The 27,366-nt window shown below is 44.4% G+C and overlaps 1 protein-coding gene across 1 annotated transcript; it reads right to left on the reverse strand.

Moving 5' to 3' along the window:
* Positions 1-1,312: 1,312 nt before the first annotated feature.
* LOC311138910 (interferon-induced GTP-binding protein Mx1) lies at positions 1,313-27,366 on the reverse strand. Its single transcript, XM_084173708.1, has 12 exons — positions 26,983-27,366; positions 7,221-7,358; positions 6,862-7,016; positions 6,605-6,743; positions 6,292-6,490; positions 6,068-6,146; positions 5,846-5,968; positions 5,479-5,620; positions 5,141-5,299; positions 2,450-2,526; positions 2,028-2,279; positions 1,313-1,682 (listed from the first exon to the last, which is right to left on the reverse strand). Exons 1-12 carry the CDS (start codon positions 27,170-27,172, stop codon positions 1,458-1,460), a joined length of 1,878 nt encoding a protein of 625 aa, XP_084029834.1. The 5' UTR covers positions 27,173-27,366; the 3' UTR covers positions 1,313-1,457.

Raw genomic sequence — 27,366 nt, forward strand, 5'->3', positions numbered from 1 at the left:
TTGATGTTGATATGTTACTTGAACTCTGTGAAGCATTTATTTGGGCTGCAATTTCTGAGGCTGGTAACTCTAATGAACTTATCCTCTGCAGCAGAGGTAACTCTGGGTCTTCCATTCCTGTGGCGGTCCTCATGAGAGCCAGTTTCAACATAGTGCTTGATGGTTTTCGCGACTGCACTTGAAGAAACTTTCAAACTTCTTTAAATGTTCTGTATTGACTGACCTTAATGTCTTAAAGTAATGATGAGCTGTCATTTCTCTTTGCTTATTTGAGCTGTTCTTGCCATAATATGGACTTGGTCTTTTACCAAATAGGGTTATCTTCTGTATACCCCCCCTACCTTGTCACAACACAACTGATGGGCTGAAACGCATTACGAAGGAAATAAAATTGTAAAAATAAAGAAAAACCCTTGAATGAGAAGGTGTTCTAAAACTTTTGACCGGTAGTGTACATGTGTATTGCAGATTTGAGGCGAGCCTGTGAGTAAGCATTTTGCTGCAACGTTTACTTCCTGTATCCAGGGCATGTGACCAATAAACTTTGATTAGATTTGATGACAGCCAGGCACTAAATTGGAAAATATACTGGGCAGGGGTGCAGCCATGGGTGGCCCTCCACCCACTTGGTAGCCAGGCCCAGTAAATCAGAATGTGTTTTTCCCCACAAAAGGGTTTTATTACAGACAGAAATACTCCTCAGCACTCGACCCGTTTTATAAAATGGGTAAAAAAAACAGCCGGTGTCATCCATGGGAATCGAATCTTACACGGTATGTTTCATTTTCATTTCTTAATTGAAAGTTTGTGCGACAGGTGAGTCATGGCGTCATTCCTAGGCTAGACCAGTAGATGGACCTGTTTCACCAGAAAAGTTCTACATCAGATGGCGTAACCTGAGAGGTCTGATATCTAGTGCAATAACATTTGACAGTTCAACATGGTTTTTATTTTTCACACATTTGTATATTGGCTTAAATGTTTTAAAATAAACTATACAAATATACTTGGTTTAACATGGATAAACCCAAACTGTGAGGCCATTAGTTGATGTTCTGTGGTCCACAAGCCCACCATCCAGACATGATAAAAAGGAGACATCATAACAATAAAAAGTATGTTTGCAGAAATATAAACCACAAGTGAAAATATCTTAAGTAAATTAAACATTGCCTATCAATAAAAAGATTGCACTTCCATCTCTGTTCCCAAATGCTATCAGGCAGCTTTCCACTCCACCAGGTAGGCTAGCTGCTTGCCTTCATAAGGCATTTGAGGTTAATATTATAAACAAAAAACGATAACAAAGAACTTGATTGCATAGTAACTTTATTATAACTTAGATTACAGAGTCTACCCCAAACCTCAATGCAATGCACACGTAGGCCTACTTCCATTAACCAAGCTATCTGACATTAGACAAGACCATCCTAAATGTTAACAAGCAGCTGTCCATACTAGAACTCCACTAGGTAGCTGCGTGCCTTCATCAGGCGTTTGAGCTTACTCTGCAGTGCAGCCCTCTTGCTGCCGATGTCAATGTCCTCCTTCAGCAGGTACTCGATGTTGTCCTTCTCCTGCAGCATCTGATGCATCTCTCTCTGCAGCTGGAAAGCAGACTCCTGCAACACCAGGTAACGGATCACCATGGGAATCTGATCAGCCAGACGCTGACTGGCAATCTGGCAAAGATAAAGAGACAGACAAGACAAAACACCTATTATTAAAATGACAGACATAGATGGATATAGTGATCTACCATCACTTTTGTCCAATTCAAGTTTTAGCCCCCTAACAATGGTTGGTTCACACACACTGAATTGTATAATGTTATAGCACATTTACATGCAATTATATAATAGCTTTCAGGGAATTGGTGATGAAATAAGTTTAAGAGTCAGCAGTTTTATTCAATCTCTGAGTTAGTGCCCTCTTATCCCTAGTCAGAAGAGCTAGTGGAAATACAGGTAGGTTCTTGTTTAGGGTGTTAGGCCAGCATCTAAGATGGTGATTTACACAGTACTTACCCAGTAATAGGACTTGAGGTGCAGCATCATCTCCTGTAGGGTGGCATGGTTGTCTGTGCTGAAGATAGTACTCCTTATCTCAGGTATGGGAAGGTCATCGTCCTCTTCCTCTTCCTCCTCCCTCTTCCTCTCACTCAGGCTGTGGCTGTAGGTGCTGTCCTGTGTGTACACTATCAGCTCCATCTTGAACTGAGTCCTCAACATGGACTCAGCTGTAGACTCATTCACCTGCTTAATGGCCTCAATCTTTGTCTGTAGTTCAAACAAAACACAACTCAGTCATTCAACAGGAGATAAATGTAGTTGGTGCATGTCAGCCATCTCATTCACATACAGGTCGATGACCAACTGTGGGAACCAACTGTGGGAAAATCAGGGATGAATGGTGACATTAATATTGCATGGTGTGAGATACTGTATACCTTAGCTGATTTCAGGAGGTTAGGAAATCCAGTGAAGCTGCTCTGAGCCAGCAGTAAGAACACCTTCCTAACGGCATCTAGAGAAGGGAAGAAATACCATAACATCACTGTGACACATAGGACTCAAAGATATATATATATAAATATACATAAATCATCTTCAAATCAAATCAAATCAAATTTTATTGGTCACATGCGCCGAATACAACAGGTGCAGACATTACAGTGAAATGCTTACTTACAGCCCTTAACCAACAGTGCATTTATTTTAAACAAAAAAAGTAAGAATAAAACAACAACAAAAAAAGTGTTGAGAAAAAAAGAGCAGAAGTAAAATAAAGTGACAGTAGGGAGGCTATATATACAGTAAAATAAAGTGACAGTAGGGAGGCTATATATACAGGGGGGTACCGTTGCAGAGTCAATGTGCGGGGGCACCGGCTAGTTGAGGTAGTTGAGGTAATATGTGGGTAGAGTTAAAGTGACTATGCATAAATACTTAACAGAGTAGCAGCAGCGTAAAAAGGATGGGGTGGGGGGGCAGTGCAAATAGTCCGGGTAGCCATGATTAGCTGTTCAGGAGTCTTATGGCTTGGGGGTAGAAGCTGTTGAGAAGTCTTTTGGACCTAGACTTGGCACTCCGGTACCGCTTGCCGTGCGGTAGCAGAGAGAACAGTCTATGACTAGGGTGGCTGGAGTCTTTGACAATTTTGAGGGCCTTCCTCTGACACCGCCTGGTATAGAGGTCCTGAATGGCAGGGAGCTTTGCCCCAGTGATGTACTGGGCCGTACGCACTACCCTCTGTAGTGCCTTGCGGTCAAAGGCCAAGCAGTTGCCATACCAGGCGGTGGTGCAACCAGTCAGGATGCTCTCGATGGTGCAGCTGTAGAATTTTTTGAGGATCTGAGGACCCATGCCAAATCTTTTTAGTCTCCTGAGGGGGAATAGGCTTTGTCGTGCCCTCTTCACGACTGTCTTGGCTTCATAGTTTGGCAAATAGGGCCACCATATTAAATAAAATCACTAACTGGGTTTCAGTATACAGTGGGGAGAACAAGTATTTGATACACTGCCGATTTTGCAGGTTTTGCTACTTACAAATGTAGAGGTCTGTAATTTTTATCATAGGCACACTTCAACTGTGAGAGACGGAATCTAAAACAAAAATCCAGAAAATCACATTGTGTGGCTTTTAAGTAATTAATTTGCATTTTATTGCATGACATAAGTATTTGATCAACTACCGACCAGTAAGAATTCCGGCTCTCACAGACCTGTTAGTTTTTCTTTAAGAAGCCCTCCTGTTCTCCACTCATTATCTGTATTAACTGCACCTGTTTGAACTCGTTACCTGTATAAAAGACACCTGTCCACACACTCAATCAAACAGACTCCAACCTCTCCACAATGGCCAAGACCAGAGAGCTGTGTAAGGACATCAGGGATAAAATTGTAGACCTGCACAAGGCTGGGATGGGCTACAGGACAATAGGCAAGCAGTTTGGTGAGAAGGCAACAACTGTTGGCACAATTATTAGAAAATGGAAGAAGTTCAAGATGACGGTCAATCACCCTCGGTCTGGGGCTCCATGCAAGATCTCACCTCGTGGGGCATCAATGATCATGAGGAAGGTGAGGGATCAGCCCAGAACTACATGGCAGGACCTGGTCAATGACCTGAAGAGAGCTGGGACCACAGTCTCAAAGAAAACCATTAGTAACACACTACGCCGTCATGGATTAAAATCCTGCAGTGCACGCAAGGTCCCCCTGCTCAAGCCAGCGCATGTCCAGGCCCGTCTAAAGTTTGCCAATGACCATCTGGATGATCCAGAGGAGGAATGGGAGAAGGTCATGTGGTCTGATGAGACAAAAATAGAGCTTTTTGGTCTAAAATCCACTCGCCGTGTTTGGAGGAAGAAGAAGGATGAGTACAACCCCAAGAACACCATCCCAACCGTGAAGCATGGAGGTGGAAACATCATTCTTTGGGGATGCTTTTCTGCAAAGGGGACAGGATGACTGCACCGTATTGAGGGGTGGATGGATGGGGCCATGTATCGCGAGATCTTGGCCAACAACCTCCTTCCCTCAGTAAGAGCATTGAAGATGGGTCGTGGCTGGGTCTTCCAGAATGACAACGACCCGAAACACACAGCCAGGGCAACTAAGGAGTGGCTCCATAAGAAGCATCTCAAGGTCCTGGAGTGGCCTAACCAGTCTCCAGACCTGAACCCAATAGAAAATCTTTGGAGGGAGCTGAAAGTCCATATTGCCCAGTGACAGCCCCGAAACCTGAAGGATCTGGAGAAGGTCTGTATGGAGTAGTGGGCCAAAATCCCTGCTGCAGTGTGTGCAAACCTGGTCAAGACCTACAGGAAACGTATGATCTCTGTAATTGCAAACAAAGGTTTCTGTACCAAATATTAAGTTCTGCTTTTCTGATGTATCAAATACTTATGTCATGCAATAAAATGCAAATTAATTACTTAAAAATCATACAATGTGATTTTCTGGATTTTTGTTTTAGATTCCGTCTCTCACAGTTGAAGTGTACCTATGATACAAATTACAGACCTCTACATGCAAGTAGTACATGTAAGTAGGAAAACCTGCAAAATCAGCAGTGTATCAAATACTTGTTCTCCCCACTGTAGGTATAAAATAACATTCTCAAACATATACTGTACCTGATATCTCTTTCAGCTTCTTGACTGCTGGTTCCTCGAGTTGTTTGAGCTGGTCCTTCACCATCACCTCAAAGGTCTTGTAGTTGATGAACCCTGGGAGCTCTCTTCCACGGTACGTCTTCTCATAATCAGCCACTTCTCCCTCGATCCTCTGGTTAACTGTAATATACAAAGGATGTCACTGTTGCATTACATTAAATAAGCGTGTAAGTGTGTAAGCCTTCCATGTTTAATACAAATTTGGTACAGAAATCTAAATTCATATAGCAATTATTTGTTATCTAGCTCGCTCAAATGAGCCATTGTTTTCGATGGGTGTGTGATAGTAGTACACTCACAGATTTCTCCAGCGCGATCCAGGTGTAACTTCCATTTACCAAACTCTGTTCTTAGTGTGGAAAAGACGTTGAGACGAACTCCGCTTTTCAGCTCCTCCCCAGTGCTCAGGTTGATGGCATCCTGGGTGAATGCAGTCACTTTCTGAAACACAAAAAAAATAAGTTGTTAGATACATGGAGAGGGATAGACGTGTAGAAAGTGAAAAAGCTATGGATATAAAATGTTATCAACTTTCAAATTATTTCCAGAATTTGCTAATTTTGCTAACAAAGACTAACATGGCTGTTGTGAGTTTGGGTCAAGGCCAAAGCAGAGTGAAAGAGAGGGTAACTAAATAATCTGGGGTTTGCAGGCTGGGGGACTCACATCAATCAGGAAGTACAGCCTCTCTGCCGAATCCTCAGGTGGTCCAGTACCAAATCTTTCCAGCTCGGCATGTGTCTCTGCCAGCTTTGCCTCAATCTGCTCTTCTAGACGAGGCAGGGATTTCTAAAGGGCACAAAGCAGAGTCATGGCTTATGGCAACAGTCACTCAGTAACAAATGTATAGCATTTTGTGCAGTAAAATGTAATGGAAGAAGAATTTACCTCGATATGATGCACCAGTTCAAGAGTTAATTTCTCTGCCAGTTTAGGGATGGTGGCATAGCCCTCATCATAAAGTGTGCTGCACAAACGATAGGAAAAATACTTTTTTTTTTTTCAACTTCACAAATAGTTTGGTTACCACACAGGTACAAACTTCATTGAAAATCTATAAAGTTGATCAAATTTGATAAAATCTGTGGCACACATCAGCCAAGAGGTCCGACCTGAGATTAGCGTGCTCTTTAAAGAAGGCCTTCTCCCTCTCTGTGGCCTCGGTCAGTGAGACTCGCTCCATGATCTCTTTCTGTCCCCTGCACTTGACTATCATGTAGCCCTTAGCCAGGTGGATAACCTCATTATGAACTATGTCCACCACCGTCTCCTCTGTGCCTTTGTCTACAAGGTCAGGCTTGGTCAGGATGCCTGTCCAATGGGAAACACACATAAGTCTAACTCATTAAAGTCAACATGGTTTATAACCACCATTACACAAGAGCTTGCTTCATAATAGTTTAGTAAATAACAAAGGAGGAATACCTAATGTCCTTTCCCCTTCAGGGTCCACCTCTTGTGCCATCTTCAAAGCCTCTGTGGTTGCTATATCAACGTTGCATGGCACAACCACCAAGCTGATTGTTTCTTGCTTCATGATGAACTTCCGTATCAGTCTCTTAATCTGAAAATGTCAAACATTATTATACATAACATGTCGTGGGAGGACTTGGTTTCTGTTCTGGGGTTGAAAATGCACAATGTTTTCCCACTAACATTGAGGGTGGGGTGGAAGGGTGTACCTGTTCACCAATGTTCTCAGGTTGTCCCTTGACAGCTACCCGGGCGATGCCTGGCAGGTCGATGAGTGTGAGGTCTGGGACGTCAGGGGAGCCAATCTCCAGGCTGATGAGGTCATCACTGATACCCACCCCCACACCTGCCATTTCATCCTGGGCTGGAGGGAGGAACAAGAATACTGAACACTGCTACTAGAAACCACCAGGGTTCCAACAGCACAATAGTAAAGTGGATCAAGTTATCTTTTTATTGGTATTTAGATATTTCATGCTTATGGGTATGCTCTCTTATGGAGTAGAGAACATAGTTTAGACTTTAGAGACTTTCATCTTTGCCATGATCAGCAGGCCAATGACCACACCTTCACGAATTTTCTTCTCCACATCAGAGGGGTCCTCAATCTCCTCCTCATGGTCTTGGTAGCTGATTTTTCCATGCCATTCCTCTCCTTCTCTCTTCCTCTTCATCTTCAGCTCGAGAGGGCATCGTGTTACAATACCTGTCAGAGTTGACAGAGGAGGAGTTAGAGAGAGTGGGATCAAATGAAACTGTACGAAACACTGAACAAAAGCAGCCCATACATCAACTAAAGCAACCAGAAATAAATTACTTTTGTCTTTATTTATCAATGTTAATTTCAATTAAATGAAATTGTGCAATATTTATTTACCATGTCAAATTAGAGATAAAATGATAATCAAATCAATACAGGCAATATAGGTGTCACGCCCTGGCTCTGGGGACTCTTAAATGTTGAGCCAGGGTGTGGACTTGTTATGGTGTTCTAGTTCACGTATTTCTATGTTGGCCAGGGTGGTTCCCAATCAGAGGCAGCTGTTGCTTGTTGTCTCTGATTGGGAACCATACTTAGGCAGCCTGTTGGCACTTTTGTTTTGTGGGATCTTGTTCCGGAAGGTTTGTGTATTTAACCTAGGACTTCACGAATCGTTTATTGTTTTGGTTCGTTGTGTGTACAAGTAATAAAGATGTACGCTTCTCACGCTGCGCCTTGGTTCGCTTCTTCCCATAACGATCGTGACAATAGGTTTCTTCAACCTATTTGAGACTGATATTGATAAATAAACAAGGCAACAGTAAACATGTCGTCCCCCACAAATGATGCAGCCATACGGATACGAACCCGGTTTAGGGTAAGCGGTGGGTTTGGGGTTAGGATACGAACCCGGTTTAGGGTAAGGAGTAGGGTAAGGTTTTGGGTTAGGTGGTCAAGTGGCCTCTCTAACAATTAAAATAAATGTCTTCAAAAATGGAAGGCAGTTAGCCTGGGTACCAGTATTTTTAGCTAATCCACTCCCTGTTCTTCATGTCATGCACTGAGGTATAATAAGAACTAGAGACTGCCTCCAAGATGGTGAAGCTTTGTTTTCAATGTAATCTACTCACGTTCACATACACTGTTTCGTGGTTGCTGCCATCTTTCTTACAGGGATTACGAAGATTGCGCACTAGCACTCAGTTCACACTGGACAGACAACAGTATCGTGCGAACATGCTCCGGGAACTCTGTCAGAGCATGTGGACAACTAAACAAGCCAACCAGCACTTCCCCTGGCTAGCTGGGGTCATGACCTCAGAGCATGAATATGAAATGTTAATATCCTAATAATCACTTTAGTCATCACTTTTGTGCACAAAACATCCATTGAATTATTCAAATAATTGTAGATGAGGCCCATTTTTCTCTCTCCAAATGTTATATTCATCCAATGTCTGCCATGTTTTTGGATAACGTGATGATGTCGTCGCTGCTCGCCCTACTCCCTGTATGCACTGAGCGCATGTGATGTTGGTCCTTATAAACCGGATTCAACCCGGGTATAGATGGTCCATGAATCAGCTTATGCGAACATGAGTAGATTACCTTGAAAACAACAGGCGGACATCTTGGACGCTGCTGACGAAGATGGTGGCCTCGCGACTAGCTCTTAGGAAACTTTGCGGTATTTTGTTTTTTTATGTATTACTTTTTTTGTTGTTGTTGTTTTTATGGGGGGAATGGATCATTATGGATGTATTAATTTTTACCTTATTAGCTCAGAAAGTGTTTTGTATCATTACATACAGCCGGGAAAAACTATTGAATCAACTCACCAGCATTACGACCAGGAATACGACTTTCCCAAAGCAGATTCTTTGTTTGATCTCCCCAGGGCAATTTAACTGATTCCAGCGGCTGACCCAAAACATCACCAGCGGAGGAGAGGCACTCGGAGCGGCCTGCTAGTGCGACTTAGGAGGCGCGCACACCACCCACCACTTCCAAGTATCTTACTCGCTAATGTTCAGTCTTTCGATAACAAGGTCGACGAGCTCAGTGCAAGGATTTCTTTACAGAGAGACATCAGGGCCTGTAACATACTTTGTTTCACAGAAACATGGCTCTCTGGGGATATTCTGTCAAAATCAGTCCAGCCAGATGGGTTCTCAGTTCATCAAGCAGACAGAAATAAATATCTCTCCGGAAAGCAGAAGGGCGGAGGTGTGTGTTTCATGATTAACGACACATTGTGTAATTGTAGTAACACACAGGAACTGAAGTCCTTTTGTTCAACCGACCTAGAATACCTCACAATCAAATGCTGACCGTATTATCTCCCAAGCAAATATTCTTTGGTTATAGTCACGGCTGTGTATATCCCCCCTCAAGCCGATACCACAACGGCCCTCAAAGAACTTCCCTGGAGTTTATGCAAACTGGAAACCACATATTGAGGCTTCATTTATTGTAGCCGGGGATTTTAACAAAGCAAATTTGAGGACTTGGCTGCCGAAGATCAATCAACATATCGACTGTTGTTCTCGGCTGCTAAAATCCTCGACCATTGCTACTCGAACTTCCGGGATGGTTATAAGTGTAGCTACTCACTCCGCAAGGCAATTAAACTGGCAAAACATCAGTATAGAGACAAAGTGGAGTCGCAAATCAACGGCTCAGACACGAGACGGATGTGGCAGGGTATACAGACAATCACGGACTACAAAAGGAAAACCAGTGGGGGAAAATAAGTATTTGGTCACCTACAAACAAGCAAGATTTCTGGCTCTCACAGACCTGTAACTTCTTCTTTAAGAGGCTCCTCTGTCCTCCACTCGTTACCTGTATTAATGGCACCTGTTTGAACTTGTTATCAGTATAAAAGACACCTGTCCACAACCTCAAACAGTCACATTCCAAACTCCACTATGGCCAAGACCAAAGAGCTGTCAAAGGACACCAGAAACAAAATTGTAGACCTGCACCAGGCTGGGAAGACTGAATCTGCAATAGGTAATCAGCTTGGTTTGAATATATCAACTGTGGGAGCAATTATTAGGAAATGGAAGACATACAAGACCACTGATAATCTCCCTCGATCTGGGGCTCCACGCAAGATCTCACCCTGTGGGGTCAAAATGATCACAAGAACGGTGAGCAAAAATCCCAGAACCACACGGGGGGACCTAGTGAATGACCTGCAGAGAGCTGGGACCAAAGTAACAAAGCTTACCATCAGTAACACACTACGCCGCCAGGGACTCAAATCCTGCAGTGCCAGACGTGTCCCCCTGCTTAAGCCAGTACATGTCCAGGCCCGTCTGAAGTTTGCTAGAGTGCATTTGGATGATCCAGAAGAGGATTGGGAGAATGTCATATGGTCAAATGAAACCAAAATAGAACTTTTTGGTAAAAACTCAACTCGTCGTGTTTGGAGGACAAAGAATGCTGAGTTGCATCCAAAGAACACCATACCTACTGTGAAGCATGGGGGTGGAAACATCATGTTTTGGGGCTGTTTTTCTGCAAAGGGACCAGGACGACTGATCCGTGTAAAGGAAAGAATGAATGGGGCCATGTATCGTGAGATTTTGAGTGAAAACCTCCTTCCATCAGCAAGGGCATTGAAGATGAAACGTGGCTGGGTCTTTCAGCATGACAATGATCCCAAACACACCGCCCGGGCAACGAAGGAGTGGCTTCGTAAGAAGCATTTCAAGGTCCTGGAGTGGCCTAGCCAGTCTCCAGATCTCAACCCCATAGAAAATCTTTGGAGGGAGTTGAAAGTCTGTGTTGCTCAGCGACAGCCCCAAAACATCACTGCTCTAGAGGAGATCTGCATGGAGGAATGGGCCAAAATACCAGCAACAGTGTGTGAAAACCTTGTGAAGACTTACAGAAAACGTTTGACCTGTGTCATTGCCAACAAAGGGTATATAACGAAGTATTGAGAAACTTTTGTTATTGACCAAATACTTATTTTCCACCATAATTTGCAAATAAATTCATAAAAAAATCCAACAATGTGATTTTCTGATTTTTTTTCCTCATTTTGTCTGTCATAGTTGACGTGTACCTATGATGAAAATTACAGGACTCTCTCATCTTTTTAAGTGGGAGAACTTGCACAATTGGTGGCTGACTAAATACTTTTTTGCCCCACTGTAGCCGACACCAACGTCTCGCTTCCAGAGAAGCTAAACACCTTCTTCCCCCGCTTTGAGGATAACACAGTGCCACCGATGCGACCCACTACCAAGGACTGTGGGCTCTCCTTCTCCGTTGTCGATGTGAGTAAGACATTTAAGCATATTAACCCTCGCAAGGCTGCCGGCCCAGACGGCATCCCTAGCCGCGTCCTCAGAGCATGCGCAGACCAGGTACGGTGGGATTCGAAATGGTCGGTGATCTGTTTGTTAACTTGGCTTTCAAAAACTTTCGAAAGGCAGGGCAGGATGGATATAGGTCTGTAACAGTTTGGATCTAGAGTGTCATCCCCTTTGAAGAGGGGGATGACCGCGGCAGCTTTCCAATCTCTGGGGATCTCAGACGTTACGAAAGAGAGGTTGAACAGGCTAGTAATAGGGGTTGCGACAATTTCGGCGGCTAGTTTTAGAAAGAAAGGGTCCAGATTGTCTAGCCCAGATGATTTGTAGGGGTCCAGATTTTGCAGCTCTTTCAGAACATCAGCTGTCTGGATTTGTGTGAAGGAGAAGCGGGGGGGGGGCATGGGCAAGTTGCAGCGGAGGGTGCAGAGCTGGTGGCTGGGGTAGTGGTAGCCAGGTGGAAAGCATGGCCAGCCGTAGCAAAATGCTTGTTGAAATTCTCGATTATTGTAGATTTATCGGTGGTGATAATGTTTCCTAGCCTCAGTGCAGTGGGCAGCTGGGAGGAAGTGCTCTTATTCTCCATGGACTTTACAGTGTCCCAACACTTTTTGGAGTTAGTGCTACAGGATGCAAATTTCTGTTTGAAAAAGTTAGCCTTTGCTTTCCTAACTGCTTGTGTATATTGGTTCCTAACTTCCCTGAAAAGTTGCATTTGATGCTAATGCAGTACGCCACAGGATGTTTTTGTGCTGGTCAAGGACAGTCAAGTCTGAGGAGAACCAGGGGCTATATCTGTTCTTAGTTCTGTCTTTTTTGAATGGGGCATGTTTATATAAGATTGAGAGTAAATTACTTTTAAAGAACAACCAGGCATCCTCTACTGACGGAATGAGATCTATATCCATCCAGGATACCTGGGCCAGGTCAATTAGGAAGGCCTGCTCGCTGAAGTGTTTTAGGGAGCGTTTGACAGTGATGAGGGGTGGTCGTTTGACCGCGGACCCGTTACGGACGCAGGCAATAAGGCAGTGATCGCTGAGATCCTGGTTGAAGACAGCGGAGGTGTATTTAGAGGGTAAGTTAGTCAGGATGATATCTATGAGGAAACCCATGTTTACGGATTTAGGGTTGTACCTGGTAGGTTCGTTGATAATTTGTGTGAGATTGAGGGCATCTAGTTTAGATTGTAGGATGGCCGGGGTGTTAAGCATATCCCAATTTAGGTCACCAAGCAGTACGAACTCTGAGGATCATGTAGTGCTTTGAGAGACTAGTCAAGGATCATATCACCTAGACCCACTTCAGTTTGCTTACCACCCCAATAGATCCACAGACGATGCAATCACCATCACACTGCACACTGCCCAATCCCATCTGGACAAGAGGAATACCTATGTAAGAATGCTGCCTATTGAAATCACTGGCCACTTTAAGAAATGGAACACTAGTCACTTTAAGAATGTTTACATATCTTGCAATACTCATCTCATATGTATATACTGTATTCTATAATATTCTACTGCATCTTAGTCCATGCCGCTCTGTCATTGCTTGTCCATATATGTATATATTCTTAAATTCCATTCCTTACTTAGATTTGTGTGTATTGGGTATATGTTGTGAAATTATTAGATATTACTTGTTAGATATTACTGCACTGTCGGAGCTAGAAGCAGAAGCATTTCGCTACACCCGCAATAACATCTGCTAAACACGTGTATGTGACAAATACAATTTGATTTTATTATACCTCAGTGGAGGAGGAAAGATCAGGTGGGACCAATTATGTGTATAAACCCACAATGACTGACAGAGGGTGCTGTATTGAAGCCACCGTGCAGCCATCTTGGTACTTCTCCTCAATTGTAAAAAAAAGATTTTGGAAGCTATAGAAATGCATTTTTCATGTTGTCTTTTTTTTTTTACACGTTTATTCTATTACAGACACCTTAGTGCTAACTTTTAAATTATATTATGTGAGCTAAATATACAAATCTAAAATAAAAAATGTCCTTAAAGTATATACAGTTGAAGTCGGAAGTTTACATACACTTAGGTTGGAGTCATTAAAACTTGTTTTTCAACCACCCCACAAATTTATTGTTTACAAACTATAGTTTTGGCAAGTCGGTTAGGACATCTACTTTGTGCATGACAAGTAATTTTTCCAACAATTGTTTACAGACAGATTATTTCACTTATAATTCACTGTATCACGATTCCAGTGGGTCAGAAGTTTACATACACTAAGTTGACTGTGCCTTTAAACAGCTTGGAAAATTCAGGAAAATGATGTCATGGCTTTAGAAGCTTCTGATAGGCTAATTGACATCATGAGAGTCAATTGGAGGTGTACCTGTGGATGTATTTCAAGGCCTACCTTCAAACTCAGTGCCTCTTTGCTTGACATCATGGGAAAATCAAAAGAAATCAGCCAAGACCTCAGAAAAAAATTGTAGACCTCCACAAGTCTGGTTCATCCTTGGGAGCAATTTCCAAACGCCTGAAGGTACCACGTTCATCTGTACAAACAATAGTACGCAAGTATAAACACCATGGGACCACGCAGCCGTCATACCGCTCAGGAAGGAGACGCGTTCTGTCTCCTAGAGATGAACGTACTTTGGTGCTAAAAGTGCAAATCAATCCCAGAACAACAGCAAAGGACCTTGTGAAGATGCTGGAGGAAACAGGTACAAAAGTATCTATATCCACAGTAAAACGAGTACTATATCGACATAACCTGAAAGGCCGCTCAGCAAGGAAGAAGCCACTGCTCCAAAACCGCCATAAAAAAGCCAGACTACAGTTTGCAACTGCACATGGGGACAAGTCAACATCTCAAGACAAGTAGCCACCCTTTGCCTTGATGACAGCTTTGCACACTCTTGGCATTCTCTCAACCAGCTTCATATGATAGTAACCTGGAATGCATTTCAATTAACAGGTGTGCCTTGTGAAAAGTTAATTTGTGGAATTTCTTTCCTTCTTAATGCGTTTGAGCCAATCAGTTGTGTTGTGACAAGGTAGGGTTGGTATACAGAAGATAGCCTTATTTGGTAAAAGACCAAGTCCATATTATGGCAAGAACAGCTCAAATAAGCAAAGAGAAACGACAGTCCATCATTACTTTAAGACATGGTCAGTCAATCCGTAAAATGTCAAGAACTTTGAAAGTTTCTTCAGTCACAAAAACCATCAAGCGCTATGATGAAACTGGCTCTCATGAGGACCACCACAGGAAAGGAAGACCCAGAGTCACCTCTGCTGCAGAGGATAAGTTCATTAGAGTTACCAGCCTCAGAAATTGCAGCCCAAATAAATTCTTCACAGAGTTCAAGTAACAGACACATCTCAACATCAACTGTTCAGAGGAGACTGCGTGAATCAGGCCTTCATGGTTGAATTGCTGCAAAGAAACCACTACTAAAGGACACCAATAATAAGAAGAGACTTGCTTGGGCCAAGAAACATGAGCAATGGACAACTGCGGTGGAAATCTGTCCTTTGTTCTGATGAGTCCAAATTTGACATTTTTGGTTCCAACCTCTGTGTCTTTGTGAGACGCAGAGTAGGTGAACGGATGATCTATGCATGTGTGGTTCCCACCGTGAAGCATGGAGGAGGAGGTGTGATGCTGTGAGGGTGCTTTGCTGGTGACTCTGTCTGTGATTTATTTAGAATTCAAGGCACACTTAACCAGCATGGCTACCACAGCATTCTGCAGCGATACGCCATCCCATCTGGTCCTGACTCTCTCCTTGGTGAGGATCAAAAGTTCCAGATCAGCTTGGCAAATGGCTGACAGATAGCCAGACAATGTTTTGGGGCTGTCGCTGGGCAACACAGACTTTCAACTCCCTCCAAAGATTTTCTATGGGGTTGAGATCTGGAGACTGGCTAGGCCACTCCAGGACCTTGAAATGCTTCTTACGAAGCCACTCCTTCGTTGCCCGGGCGGTGTGTTTGGGATCATTGTCATGCTGAAAGACCCAGCCACATTTCATCTTCAATGCCCTTGCTGATGGAAGGAGGTTTTCACTCAAAATCTCACGATACATGGCCCCATTCATTCTTTCCTTTACACGGATCAGTCGTCCTGGTCCCTTTGCAGAAAAACAGCCCCAAAGCATGATGTTTCCACCCCCATGCTTCACAGTAGGTATGGTGTTCTTTGGATGCAACTCAGCATTCTTTGTACTCCAAACACGACGAGTTGAGTTTTTACCAAAAAGTTATATTTTGGTTTCATCTGACCATATGACATTCTCCCAATCCTCTTCTGGATCATCCAAATGCACTCTAGCAAACTTCAGACGGGCCTGGACATGTACTGGCTTAAGCAGGGGAACACAGCAGGATTTGAGTCCCTGGCGGCGTAGTGTGTTACTGATGGTAGGCTTTGTTACTTTGGTCCCAGCTCTCTGCAGGTCATTCACTAGGTCCCCCCGTGTGGTTCTGGGATTTTTGCTCACCGTTCTTGTGATCATTTTGACCCCACAGGGTGAGATCTTGCGTGGAGCCCCAGATCGAGGGATATTATCAGTGGTCTTGTATGTCTTCCATTTCCTAATAATTGCTCCCACAGTTGATTTATTCAAACCAAGCTGATTACCTATTGCAGATTCAGTCTTCCCAGCCTGGTGCAGGTCTACAATTTTGTTTCTGGTGTCCTTTGACAGCTCTTTGGTCTTGGCCACAGTGGAGTTTGGAGTGTGACTGTTTGAGGTTGTGGACAGGTGTCTTTTATACTGATAACAAGTTCAAACAGGTGCCATTAATACAGGTAACGAGTGGAGGACAGAGGAGCCTCTTAAAGAAGAAGTTACAGGTCTGTGAGAGCCAGAAATCTTGCTTGTTTGTAGGTGACCAAATACTTATTTTCCACCATAATTTGCAAATAAATTCATAAAAAATCCTACAATGTGATTTTCAGGATTTTTTTTCTCATTTTGTCTGTCATAGTTGACGTGTACCTATGATGAAAATTACAGGCCTCTCTCATCTTTTTAAGTGGGAGAACTTGCACAATTGGTGGCTGAGTAAATATTTTTTTCCCCACTGTAAGTGATAACTTCTAATCATATCCTTTGCACAGTAACTAGCCACGCCCCAAGTGCCATCAGAGATCGTGTCAGCAAGTAGGAACGCCCCTTTTACCAAGAGGGCATAAAGGCTTGAAAGATAAATTAAAACTAGACCAGGAAGCGTGGAGATGGTTAGACCAGAAAGACCAGCAGACGTGAGGCGTGAGCTAAACGTTACAAATGGTTGGAACTTTGAATCTCTACACGAGGTGAAAAAGATAAACTCACTAGATTAGAACATTGGCAGTCTGCAGCTGTGCATGTAAAGTGGTCTAGATCTTTGACTAAAGAAACGAGTTGGGAAGGAGAATCCCATCTCAGACAATCCTTGGTGCATTTGAGTATCTGTTCTATTTGAACCCTCCACTCCAAGCCGGGACAACTAAGGACATTGTGACCTCTGATGGACAACAAGAGCCTTGCACTCATCGACACCTTCCCATAGGAGTGATTGGGTTCAACAGAAAGACGATGAACAAAGACAGACACGTAAATACATTGCATTTCTTACGCAAAGGGGCGGTGGTTAGGGTGCTAAGTATTCTGATTACCGTGAGCATAGTTTCCAAATGTATGTACGATAAGTTTGACTGTCTTTGTGTCTCTCTCCCTCCTTCTATTGACCCTTCCCTTTTTGATAACCAAGCAGTCATGCTGTTGTTAGTCCGCTAGGGACTTTTCTCATGTATTAAGTATGTATGTATTCTGTGTTATTATTTAGTTAGCTAGTAAATAAATAATTAAGCCAATTTGTGTATTGCTGACTTATAAGGTTAGGGTTCTTGCAGGTTCAAGGATTATGCGACGTTCAGAATGAGACTGATGAGGTAATGATTAATAAGTGACTGTTATCAATATATAACATATACAGTGGGGGGAACAAGTATTTGATACACTGCCGATTTTGCAGGTTTTCCTACTTACAAAGCATGTAGAGGTCTGTAATTATTATCATAGGTACACTTCAACTGTGAGAGACGGAATCTAAAACAAAAATCCAGAAAATCACATTGTATGATTTTTAAGTAATTAATTTGCATTTTATTGCATGACATAAGTATTTGATCACCTACCAACCAGTAAGAATTCCGGCTCTCACAGACCTGTTAGTTTTTCTTTAAGAAGCCCTCCTGTTCTGCACTCATTACCTGTATTAACTGCACCTGTTTGAACTCGTTACCTGTATAAAAGACACCTGTCCACACACTCAATCAAACAGACTCCAACCTCTCCACAATGGCCAAGACCAGAGAGCTGTGTAAGGACATCAGGGATAAAATTGTAGACCTGCACAAGGCTGGGATGGGCTACAGGACAATAGGCAAGCAGCTTGGTGAGAAGGCAACAACTGTTGGCGCAATTATTAGAAAATGGAAGAAGTTCAAGATGACGGTCAATCACCCTCGGTCTGGGGCTCCATGCAAGATCTCACCTCGTGGGGCATCAATGATCATGAGGAAGGTGAGGGATCAGCCCAGAACTACATGGCAGGACCTGGTCAATGACCTGAAGAGAGCTGGGACCACAGTCTCAAAGAAAACCATTAGTAACACACTACGCCGTCATGGATTAAAATCCTGCAGCGCACGCAAGGTCCCCCTGCTCAAGCCAGCGCATGTCCAGGCCCATCTGAAGTCTGCCAATGACCATCTGGATGATCCAGAGGAGGAATGGGAGAAGGTGATGTGGTCTGATGAGACAAAAATAGAGCTTTTTGGTCTAAACTCCACTCGCCGTGTTTGGAGGAAGAAGAAGGATGAGTACAACCCCAAGAACACCATCCCAACCGTGAAGCATGGAGGTGGAAACATCATTCTTTGGGGATGATTTTCTGCAAAGGGGACAGGACGACTGCACCGTTTTGAGGGGAGGATGGATGGGGCCATGTATCGCGAGATCTTGGCCAACAACCTCCTTCCCTCAGTAAGAGCATTGAAAATGGGTCTTGGCTGGGTCTTCCAGCATGACAACGACCTGAAACACACAGCCAGGGCAACTAAGGAGTGGCTCCGTAAGAAGCATCTCAAGGTCCTGGAGTGGCCTAGCCAGTCTCCAGACCTGAACCCAATAGAAAATCTTTGGAGGGAGCTGAAAGTCCGTATTGCCCAGCGACAACCCTGAAACCTGAAGGATCTGGAGAAGGTCTGTATGGAGGAGTGGGCCACAATCCCTGCTGCAGTGTGTGCAAACCTGGTCAAGACCTACAGGAAACATATGATCTCTGTAATTGCAAACAAAGGTTTCTGTACCAAATATTAAGTTCTGCTTTTCTGATGTATCAAATACTTATGTCATGCAATAAAATGCAAATTAATTGCTTAAAAATCATACAATGTGATTTTCTGGATTCTCTCACTGTTGAAGTGTACCTATGATAAAAATTACAGACCTCTACATGCTTTGTAAGTAGGAAAACCTGCAAAATCTGGCAGTGTATCAAATACTTGTTCTCCCCACTGTATATATTCTAAGAGTTTAATTCGGGAGATGGTAACTCGTTAAACAACTTCTTCCGTGGTGCCCCAAATTCCTAATGAGTTAATTGTTACATGATTAATTTAATCGAGTGACAAGTAAACAGTTAGTTGATTCGATAAATAACAGTCATCAGATTCATGAAAGTCACGTCACGACAGCGCTTAGTGGGACTATCATTTGTTTTTCAACAGGACAATGACCCAACACACCTCCAGGCTATTTGACCAAGAAGGAGAGTGATGGAGTGCTGCATCAAATGACCTGGCCTTCACAATCACCTGACCTCAACCCAATTGAGATGGTTTGGGATGAGTTGGACCTCAGAGTGAAGGAAAAGCAGCCAACAAGTGCTCAGCATATGTGGGAACTCCTTCAAGACTGTTGGAAAAGCATTCCAGGTGAAACTGGTTGAGAGAATGCCAAGAGTGTGCAAAGCTGTCATCAAGGCAAAGGGTGGCTACGTTGAAGAATCTCAAATCTCAAATATATTTTGATTTGTTTGATGTGTTATTTCATAGTTTTGATGTCTTCACTATTATTCTACAATGTAGAAAATAGTCAAAATAAATACAATATTCTGCTATTTCAGCCACACCTGTTGCTGACAGGTGTATAAAATCAAGCACACCGCCATGCAATCTCCATAGACAAACATTGGAGGTAGAATGGCCTTACTGAAGAGCTCAGTGACTTTCAATGTGGCATCGTCATAGGATGCCACCTTTCCAACAAGTCAGTTCGTCAAATTTCTGTCCTGCTAGAGCTGCCCCGGTCAACTGTAAGTACTTTTATTGTGATGTGGAAACATCTAGGAGCAACAACGGCTCAGCCGTGAAGTGGACCGTTGAGTGCTGAAGCACGTAAAAATCGTCTGTCCTCAGTTGCAACGCTCAGTAACGAGTTCCAAACTGCCTCTGGAAACAACGTCAGCACAAGAACTGTTCGTCAGAAGCTTCATGATATGGGTTTCCATGGCCGAGCAGCCGCTCACAAGTCTAAGATCACCATGCGCAATGCCAAGCGTCGACTGGAGTGGTGTAAAGCTTGCCGCCATTGGACTCTGGAGCAGTGGAAACGCATTCTCTGGAGTGATGAATCACGCTTCACCATATGGCAGTCCGAACGACTAATCTGTGTTTGGTGGATGCCAGGATAACGCTACCTGCCCCAATGCATAGTGCCAACTGTAAAGTTTGGTGGAAGAGGAATAATGGTCTGGGACTGTTTTTCATGGTTCAGGCTCCTTAGTTCCAGTGAAGGGAAATCTTAACGCTACAGCATACAATGACATTGTAGAACTTCGCTGGACCTTATGCAAACTGGAAACCACATATCCTGAGGCTGGATTTACTGTAGCCGGGGATTTTAACAAAGCAAATTTGAAGACTAGGCTGCCGAAGTTCTATCAACATATCGACTGTTGTACTCGCGCTGCTAAAATCCTCGACCATTGCTATTCAAACTTCCGGGATGGTTATAAGGCCCTCCCCCGCCCTCCTTTCGGCAAATCTGACCACGACTCCATTTTGCTTCTCCCTTCCTATAGGCAGAAACTGAAACAGGAAGTACCCGTGCTAAGGACTATTCAACGCTGGTCTGACCAATCGGAATCCACGCCCCCTTGTCCTTGTGGATGATTGTTTAATTGTGAGAGTAGCATAGCTTGGTGGAGCTACTCGTACCATTTTGTTGCCAGGGTAGATATTTCCCCTGTGCCTATGTATTGCTGGATCTACCGTTACAGTGTATTGCCAGGGATGATAGTTTCCCCTGTGCCTGTTTCGTTTGTCGCTATTCCAGCGCATGTGTGTGTAAAGACGGAATAAACTCTGTATTCGGTGATTACCCTCCTGCGCCTGACTCCTTCCATCACACTCATCACAGAATCACCCACCCGCTATGCAGTCAGCGGGAGAAGAGTGCATGCCTGGAGTCGTGGCACGAGTCCAGGAGCATTCCACGATGCTGGCCAGCTTGGGGGAAGCGATGGATCGGGTTCTTCAGGTCGTCCAATGCCTGGAGAGGAGAGGACCCGATCTGTCGAGACCAGCTGGCCAACTGGATCCAGCCACCTACACCCCAGCACCCGGAGGGATCCAGATATCCTGACCACAGGCGTTCGATGGGATGGCGGAGCTCTGCCAAGGATTCCTCCTCCAACTAGAGCTTTACTTCTCCAGCATCAGGCCGGCGCCATCGGAGCGGGAGAAGGTGTCCGCCCTCGTTTCCTGCCTCTGTGGGAAAGGGGTCTAGATGGAACGAGTGGGCCCTGATCGACCATTTCCGGTGCCATCTGCGGGAGGACGTCCAACGGGAGCTAGCCTGCCGGGACACCATGTTGTCCTTCACGAAACTGGTGGACATGGCCATTCGGTTGGACAACCTGCTGGCAGCCAGAGGACGTCCTGGTAGGGATCTGCCTGTTTCCACCCCGGACGACTCGGATCCCTGATGGAGCTGGGTGGAGCCGCCATCCGAGAGAGCGGAGGAAGACAGCGACAGTGCCACTCTGGTGGCACGAAGGGACAGTACACCATACGTCATAGCCAACGTTATTTTGGGCCTGGAGGCGGCAGGAAGGGTACTCTCGCATCACCCCAGGTATCGAACACCCACACTTGATCAGAGCCCTCTGCTGCGCACTGTACCCTACCTATCCACTTTCCCGATCACATGGTAGTTCCCCAGTGTAAGGCGCTAGTCGATTCAGGCGCAGTTGGGAACTTTATGGACAGGGCATTCTCACGCCGTCAAGGCATTTAATTGGTTCCCCTATCCATTCCACTCCCCATCAGAGCACTTAGTCGACCATTAGGGTCCGGATTTGTTATAGAAGTCACTATACCAGTCACCATGATCACCCAGGAGACTCATTGTGAGCAGGTAATTTTTTCGATTATTGAGTCTCCTGCTTTCCCTGTGGTATTAGGTATCCCTTGGCTAGCACTCCACAACCCCACCTTCTCATGGGCGCAGAGGGCTCTCACGGGGTGGTCGCGAGAGTGTCAGGGTAGGTGTCTAGGTGTTTCCGTTGGTGCAACCACGGTGGAAAGTCCAGACGGTACCTCCACCGTGCGCATTCCCCCCGAATACCTCAACTTGGCGCACACGTTTTCTAAGACGCGTGCGACTAAATTACCACCTCATCGGGTGGGGGTTTGCACGATAAACCTTCGGGTAGACGCTGTACCTCCCAGGAGTAATGTGTACCCCCTGTCGCAGGCTGAAACGGAGGCTATGGCAACATATGTCACCGAGTCCCTGGGCCAGGGGTATATACAGTGGGGAAAAAAAGTATTTAGTCAGCCACCAATTGTGCAAGTTCTCCCACTTAAAAAGATGAGAGAGGCCTGTAATTTTCATCATAGGTACACGTCAACTATGACAGACAAAATGAGAAAAAAAAATCCAGAAAATCACATTGTAGGATTTTTAATGAATTTATTTGCAAATTATGGTCGAAAATAAGTATTTGGTCAATAACAAAAGTTTCTCAATACTTTGTTATATACCCTTTGTTGGCAATGACACAGGTCAAACGTTTTCTGTAAGCGTTCACAAGGTTTTCACACACTGTTGCTGGTATTTTGGCCCATTCCTCCATGCAGATCTCCTCTAGAGCAGTGATGTTTTGGGGCTGTCGCTGGGCAACACGGACTTTCAACTCCCTCCAAAGATTTTCTATGGGGTTGAGGTGTGGAGACTAGCTAGGCCACTCCAGGACCTTGAAATGCTTATTACGAAGCCACTCCTTCGTTGCCCGGGCGGTGTGTTTGGGATCATTGTCATGCTGAAAGACCCAGCCACGTTTCATCTTCAATGCCCTTGCTGATGGAAGGAGGTTTTCACTCAAAATCTCATGAAACATGGCCCCATTCATTCTTTCCTTTAAACGGATCAGTCGTCCTGGTCCCTTTGCAGAAAAACAGCCCCAAAGCATGATGTTTCCACCCCCATGCTTCACAGTAGGTATGGTGTTCTTTGGATGCAACTCAGCATTCTTTGTCCTCCAAACACGACGAGTTGAGTTTTTACCAAAAAGTTATATTTTGGTTTCATCTGACCATATGACATTCTCCCAATCCTCTTCTGGATCATCCAAATGCACTCTAGCAAACTTCAGACGGGCCTGGACATGTACTGGCTTAAGCAGGGGGACACATCTTGCACTGCAGGATTTGAGTCCCTGGCGGCGTAGTGTGTTACTGATGGTAGGCTTTGTTACTTTGGTCCCAGCTCTCTGCAGGTCATTCACTAGGTCCCCCCGTGTGGTTCTGGGATTTTTGCTCACCGTTCTTGTGATCATTTAGACCCCACGGGGTGAGATCTTGCGTGGAGCCCCAGATCGAGGGAGATTATCAGTGGTCTTGTATGTCTTCCATTTCCTAATAATTGCTCCCACTGTTGATTTCTTCAAACCAAGCTGCTTACCTATTGCAGATTCAGTCTTCCCAGCCTGGTGCAGGTCTACAATTTTGTTTCTGGTGTCCTTTGACAGCTCTTTGGTCTTGGCCATAGTGGAGTTTGGAGTGTGACTGTTTGAGGTTGTGGACAGGTGTCTTTTATACTGATAACAAGTTCAAACAGGTGCCATTAATACAGGTAACGAGTGGAGGACAGAGGAGCCTCTTAAAGAAGAAGTTACAGGTCTGTGAGAGCCAGAAATCTTGCTTGTTTGTAGGTGACCAAATACTTATTTTCCACCATCATTTGCAAATAAAATCATTAAAAATCCTACAATGTGATTTTCTGGATTTTTTTTCCTCAATTTGTCTGTCATAGTTGACGTGTACCTATGATGAAAATGACAGGCCTCTCTCATCTTTTTAAGTGGGAGAACTTGCACAATTGGTGGCTGACTAAATACTTTTTTTCCCCACTGTACGTCCCTCCACTTCACCCGCCTCCTCGAGTTTCTTCTTTGTGAAGAAGAAAGACGCCGGTCTGCGCCCGTGCATTGATTATCGATCACTGAACAAGAAGACGATTAGATTTAGTTATCCTCTCCCCCTCATTCCTTCAGTGATTGAGTCAATGCATGGGGCGTGCTTCTTCACTAAACTAGATCTCAGGAGTGCATACAACCTGGTGCGTGTTCGGAAGGGGGATGAGTGGAAGACAACATTCAGCACAACCACGGGGCATTATGAATACCTGGTGATGCCCTACGGTTTGATGAATGCTCCATCTGTCTTCCAGTCCTTTGTGAACGAGGTGTTTCGGAACATGCTTGGTCGTGGTGTGGTGGTCTACATCGATGACATCCTGGTGTATTCCGCTATGCGCGCCGAGCATGTGTCCCTGGTTCGCAAAGTGCAGGCCCGACTGTTGGAAAATGACCTTTATGCCAAGGCAGAGAAGTGTATGTTTTTCCAGCAGTCTGTCTCCTTCCTCGGATACCGCATTACCACCTCAGGTGTGGAGATGGAGGGAGATCGCATTTCAGCCGTGCGTAATTGGCCGAATCCAACCACGATAAAGGAGGTGTAGCGCTTCCTTGGATTTACCAACTACTATCGGAGGTTTATCCGGGGCTTTGGCAAGGTCGCAGCTCCCATTACCTCCCTGTTGAAGGGTGGGCCGTCCCGGCAAGGGCTGACCTGGCCTTCAGGAGACTGCAGGGTCTGTTCACCTCAGCCCCGGTACTGGCCCACCCCGATCCATCACTACCGTTCGCAGTGGAGGTGGATGCGTCTGAGGTAGGGATAGGCGCTGTCCTATCCCAATGCTCGGGCACGCCACCCAAGCTCCGCCCCTGTGCCTTCTTCTCTAATAAGCTCAGCCCGGCGGAGCAGAACTACGACGTTGGTGATCGGGAGCTGTTGGCTGTTGTCCGAGCTTTGACCATGTGGAGGCATTGGCTCGAAGGGGCGAAACACCCTTTCCTCGTCTGGACGGACCACCGTAACCTGGAGTACATCCGGACAGCGAGGAGGCTGAATCCTCGCCAGGCCAGGTGGGCCCTATTGTTCACCCAGTTTGATTTTACACTGTCATACATTCCGGGTACGAAGAACTTGACTGGCCTGCACAGAGCCCTGACCTCAACCCCATCGAACACCTTTGGGATGAATTGGACCTTCAACTGCAAGCCAGGCCTAATCGCCCAACATCAGTGCCCGACCTCACTAATGCTCTTGTGGCTGAATGGAAGCAAGTCCCCACAGCAATGTTCCAACATCTTGTGATGTTACATCTACACACTGGCACAACGCAGTTTCTCTGGACCCCTGCAAGGTCGGAGTTCGGCCCTCACCCATCCCTATAATAAAATAAAATAAAATAAAAAGTATAGACTACCGATCGCTGTCCATGGTGCTGAAATTGCGACATGTCTATATGGCTGCATGTCTATCGAATCGATTATAGGCTTTCTGTCCTGCGAGGTCTTAGCTTTTCTTTAGCTAATGGATAAATATTTATTGGTAGGCCTAATTGGTCGTCATTTTATCATGTTAAGTCTAACATTCACGAAGCTATACACAGTATCGCAATGATGTCATTGTTATACTGGTGTAATAAAATAAATGTATAATGATATTACTTGTTCAGTAATTCAAGTAGGAAATTCAAACATTGCAGATTGTAAAATAAATGTTCGATGCAACAGCATACTAATCAGCTACCAATATATATATTTTCAATATATACACACAACTGTCCTGTATAGGCTACCAGGAACCTGCATGACATGAGCCGTCTTCCCGCTCTCTCCCAGCTTGGATAAAAAGTTGTGCGTAAAACCAGTCTTTTAATGCCAAATAATACAGTCAGTCCACCCTCAAAACACTAGTTTACTAGAGATTGTTTCATTATGCAGTGTCATATCTATACCGTACTTAGCTGCTATTTACAAACTTTTTATAAAAATGTAACATAAAATAGCCTAACAGTGAGGAAAAAAGTAGTCTGCTTGAGGATAAATTCAGCCAGTATTTATTGTTGAACTCAGCGGGTTTTGTCTGGCTAATAGTCTACACATATGGGCTGCAATATTCAAGTTAAATTAAATTAAATCCAATTAAATCCAACTTCAGAGACTCCACTGGTGTCCTGAAGTCCTCCTTTTTTGTGTGCAAATATTTTCACCACGGCCAGTAGGTCCAGGTTGCGGCCCGACTGTTTTCTATACTGAGTATTGCCAACCCAGACAGTGTTTCCTGAGACATTGTGCATTATATGTCCATTGCGCTGCACACAATTTAAACTTAGTCTTGAATGATGCATGCCAAGAAATACCAGAGACAAGGGACTGTTGATATTGCAACCACACAACACAAACGCAGGTTCACCAGTATGAACGTAATCGCAAACAGCTTTTTTTGTTCAAGCCCTCAAGAACTTGTCTGCTAAAGATGATAATCTGTTAACATCTGTCAATTTATTGGCTGTCCAGTATCCAGACGACCTGTCCCCAGAGCTTCCTATACAGTTAATCCCTTTACGTAACGTGTTGAGGCCGGCAATGAATGAGAATGAGATACATAACTAATGTTACAGAACTGCTGTAAGCTTTTTAAAGCAAACCTCGCTTCTGCCCAGTTTCCCTGATGCTGTTTATACCTGTAACTGTCGCTTCTGCGGAGAGATCGTTTTCTCAACTAAAACTAATAAAGAACTAAGAAGCATTTGGCTCTCGGTCTGATGTGCGCTTTTGAACAAACAAGTAAGCTCCACTCCTTGCACTGGCGCCATCGTATTCTTGACCACGGCATTGGTTCACTGATATCCGCTTATTCTTTCAATCAGTACATTTGTTATTGTTCAGTCACATTCCTGAAGACCAAGAAACAAACACTTAGCTTCCTAGTACATATGGAAATGAAAAAGGTTATTGATTACTTTTTGGAGGGTTACTGTCAAAATGATTTATTAAATAAATAAATAAAGACATCGATGATAGGCGAGGGCTGCGGGCGTCTACCCATGAATCCAGGTTGAATTATCACTCACCGCTACCCCTTGGCAAAGCCACCCCAGACAGCGCCTCCAGCACGGAGCTCTTTCCCGAACTCTGGTCCCCTATCACCGCGATGGCTGGCAGCGCAAGGTCCTTTTCCACGCCAAGGGAGCGCAGTGAGTCGATGAGGTCGATACAGGGCCGCACCTTCTCTTCATAATGTTGGTTCAGCGTGTTATTCATGGTGTATTATTATTTAGTGATAAAACTGAAATAAAAAGCAAGATGTTCTGCTATCTGATGCCCACTGCGGATGTTGAAAGGTTATGAAATTATTGGCAAAGCATATATTTCAAAAGTATTCCCTCCTCCAGCTCCAGTCCCTTTTCCGAGAGGGAGAGTTTTTACTCTAGTATCGTTTTTATAATAACCGGTTT

The sequence above is a fragment of the Coregonus lavaretus genome (assembly GCF_964263955.1).
Source record: "Coregonus lavaretus genome assembly, chromosome: 12".
In the NCBI taxonomy this organism is placed as follows: Eukaryota; Metazoa; Chordata; class Actinopteri; order Salmoniformes; family Salmonidae; genus Coregonus; species Coregonus lavaretus.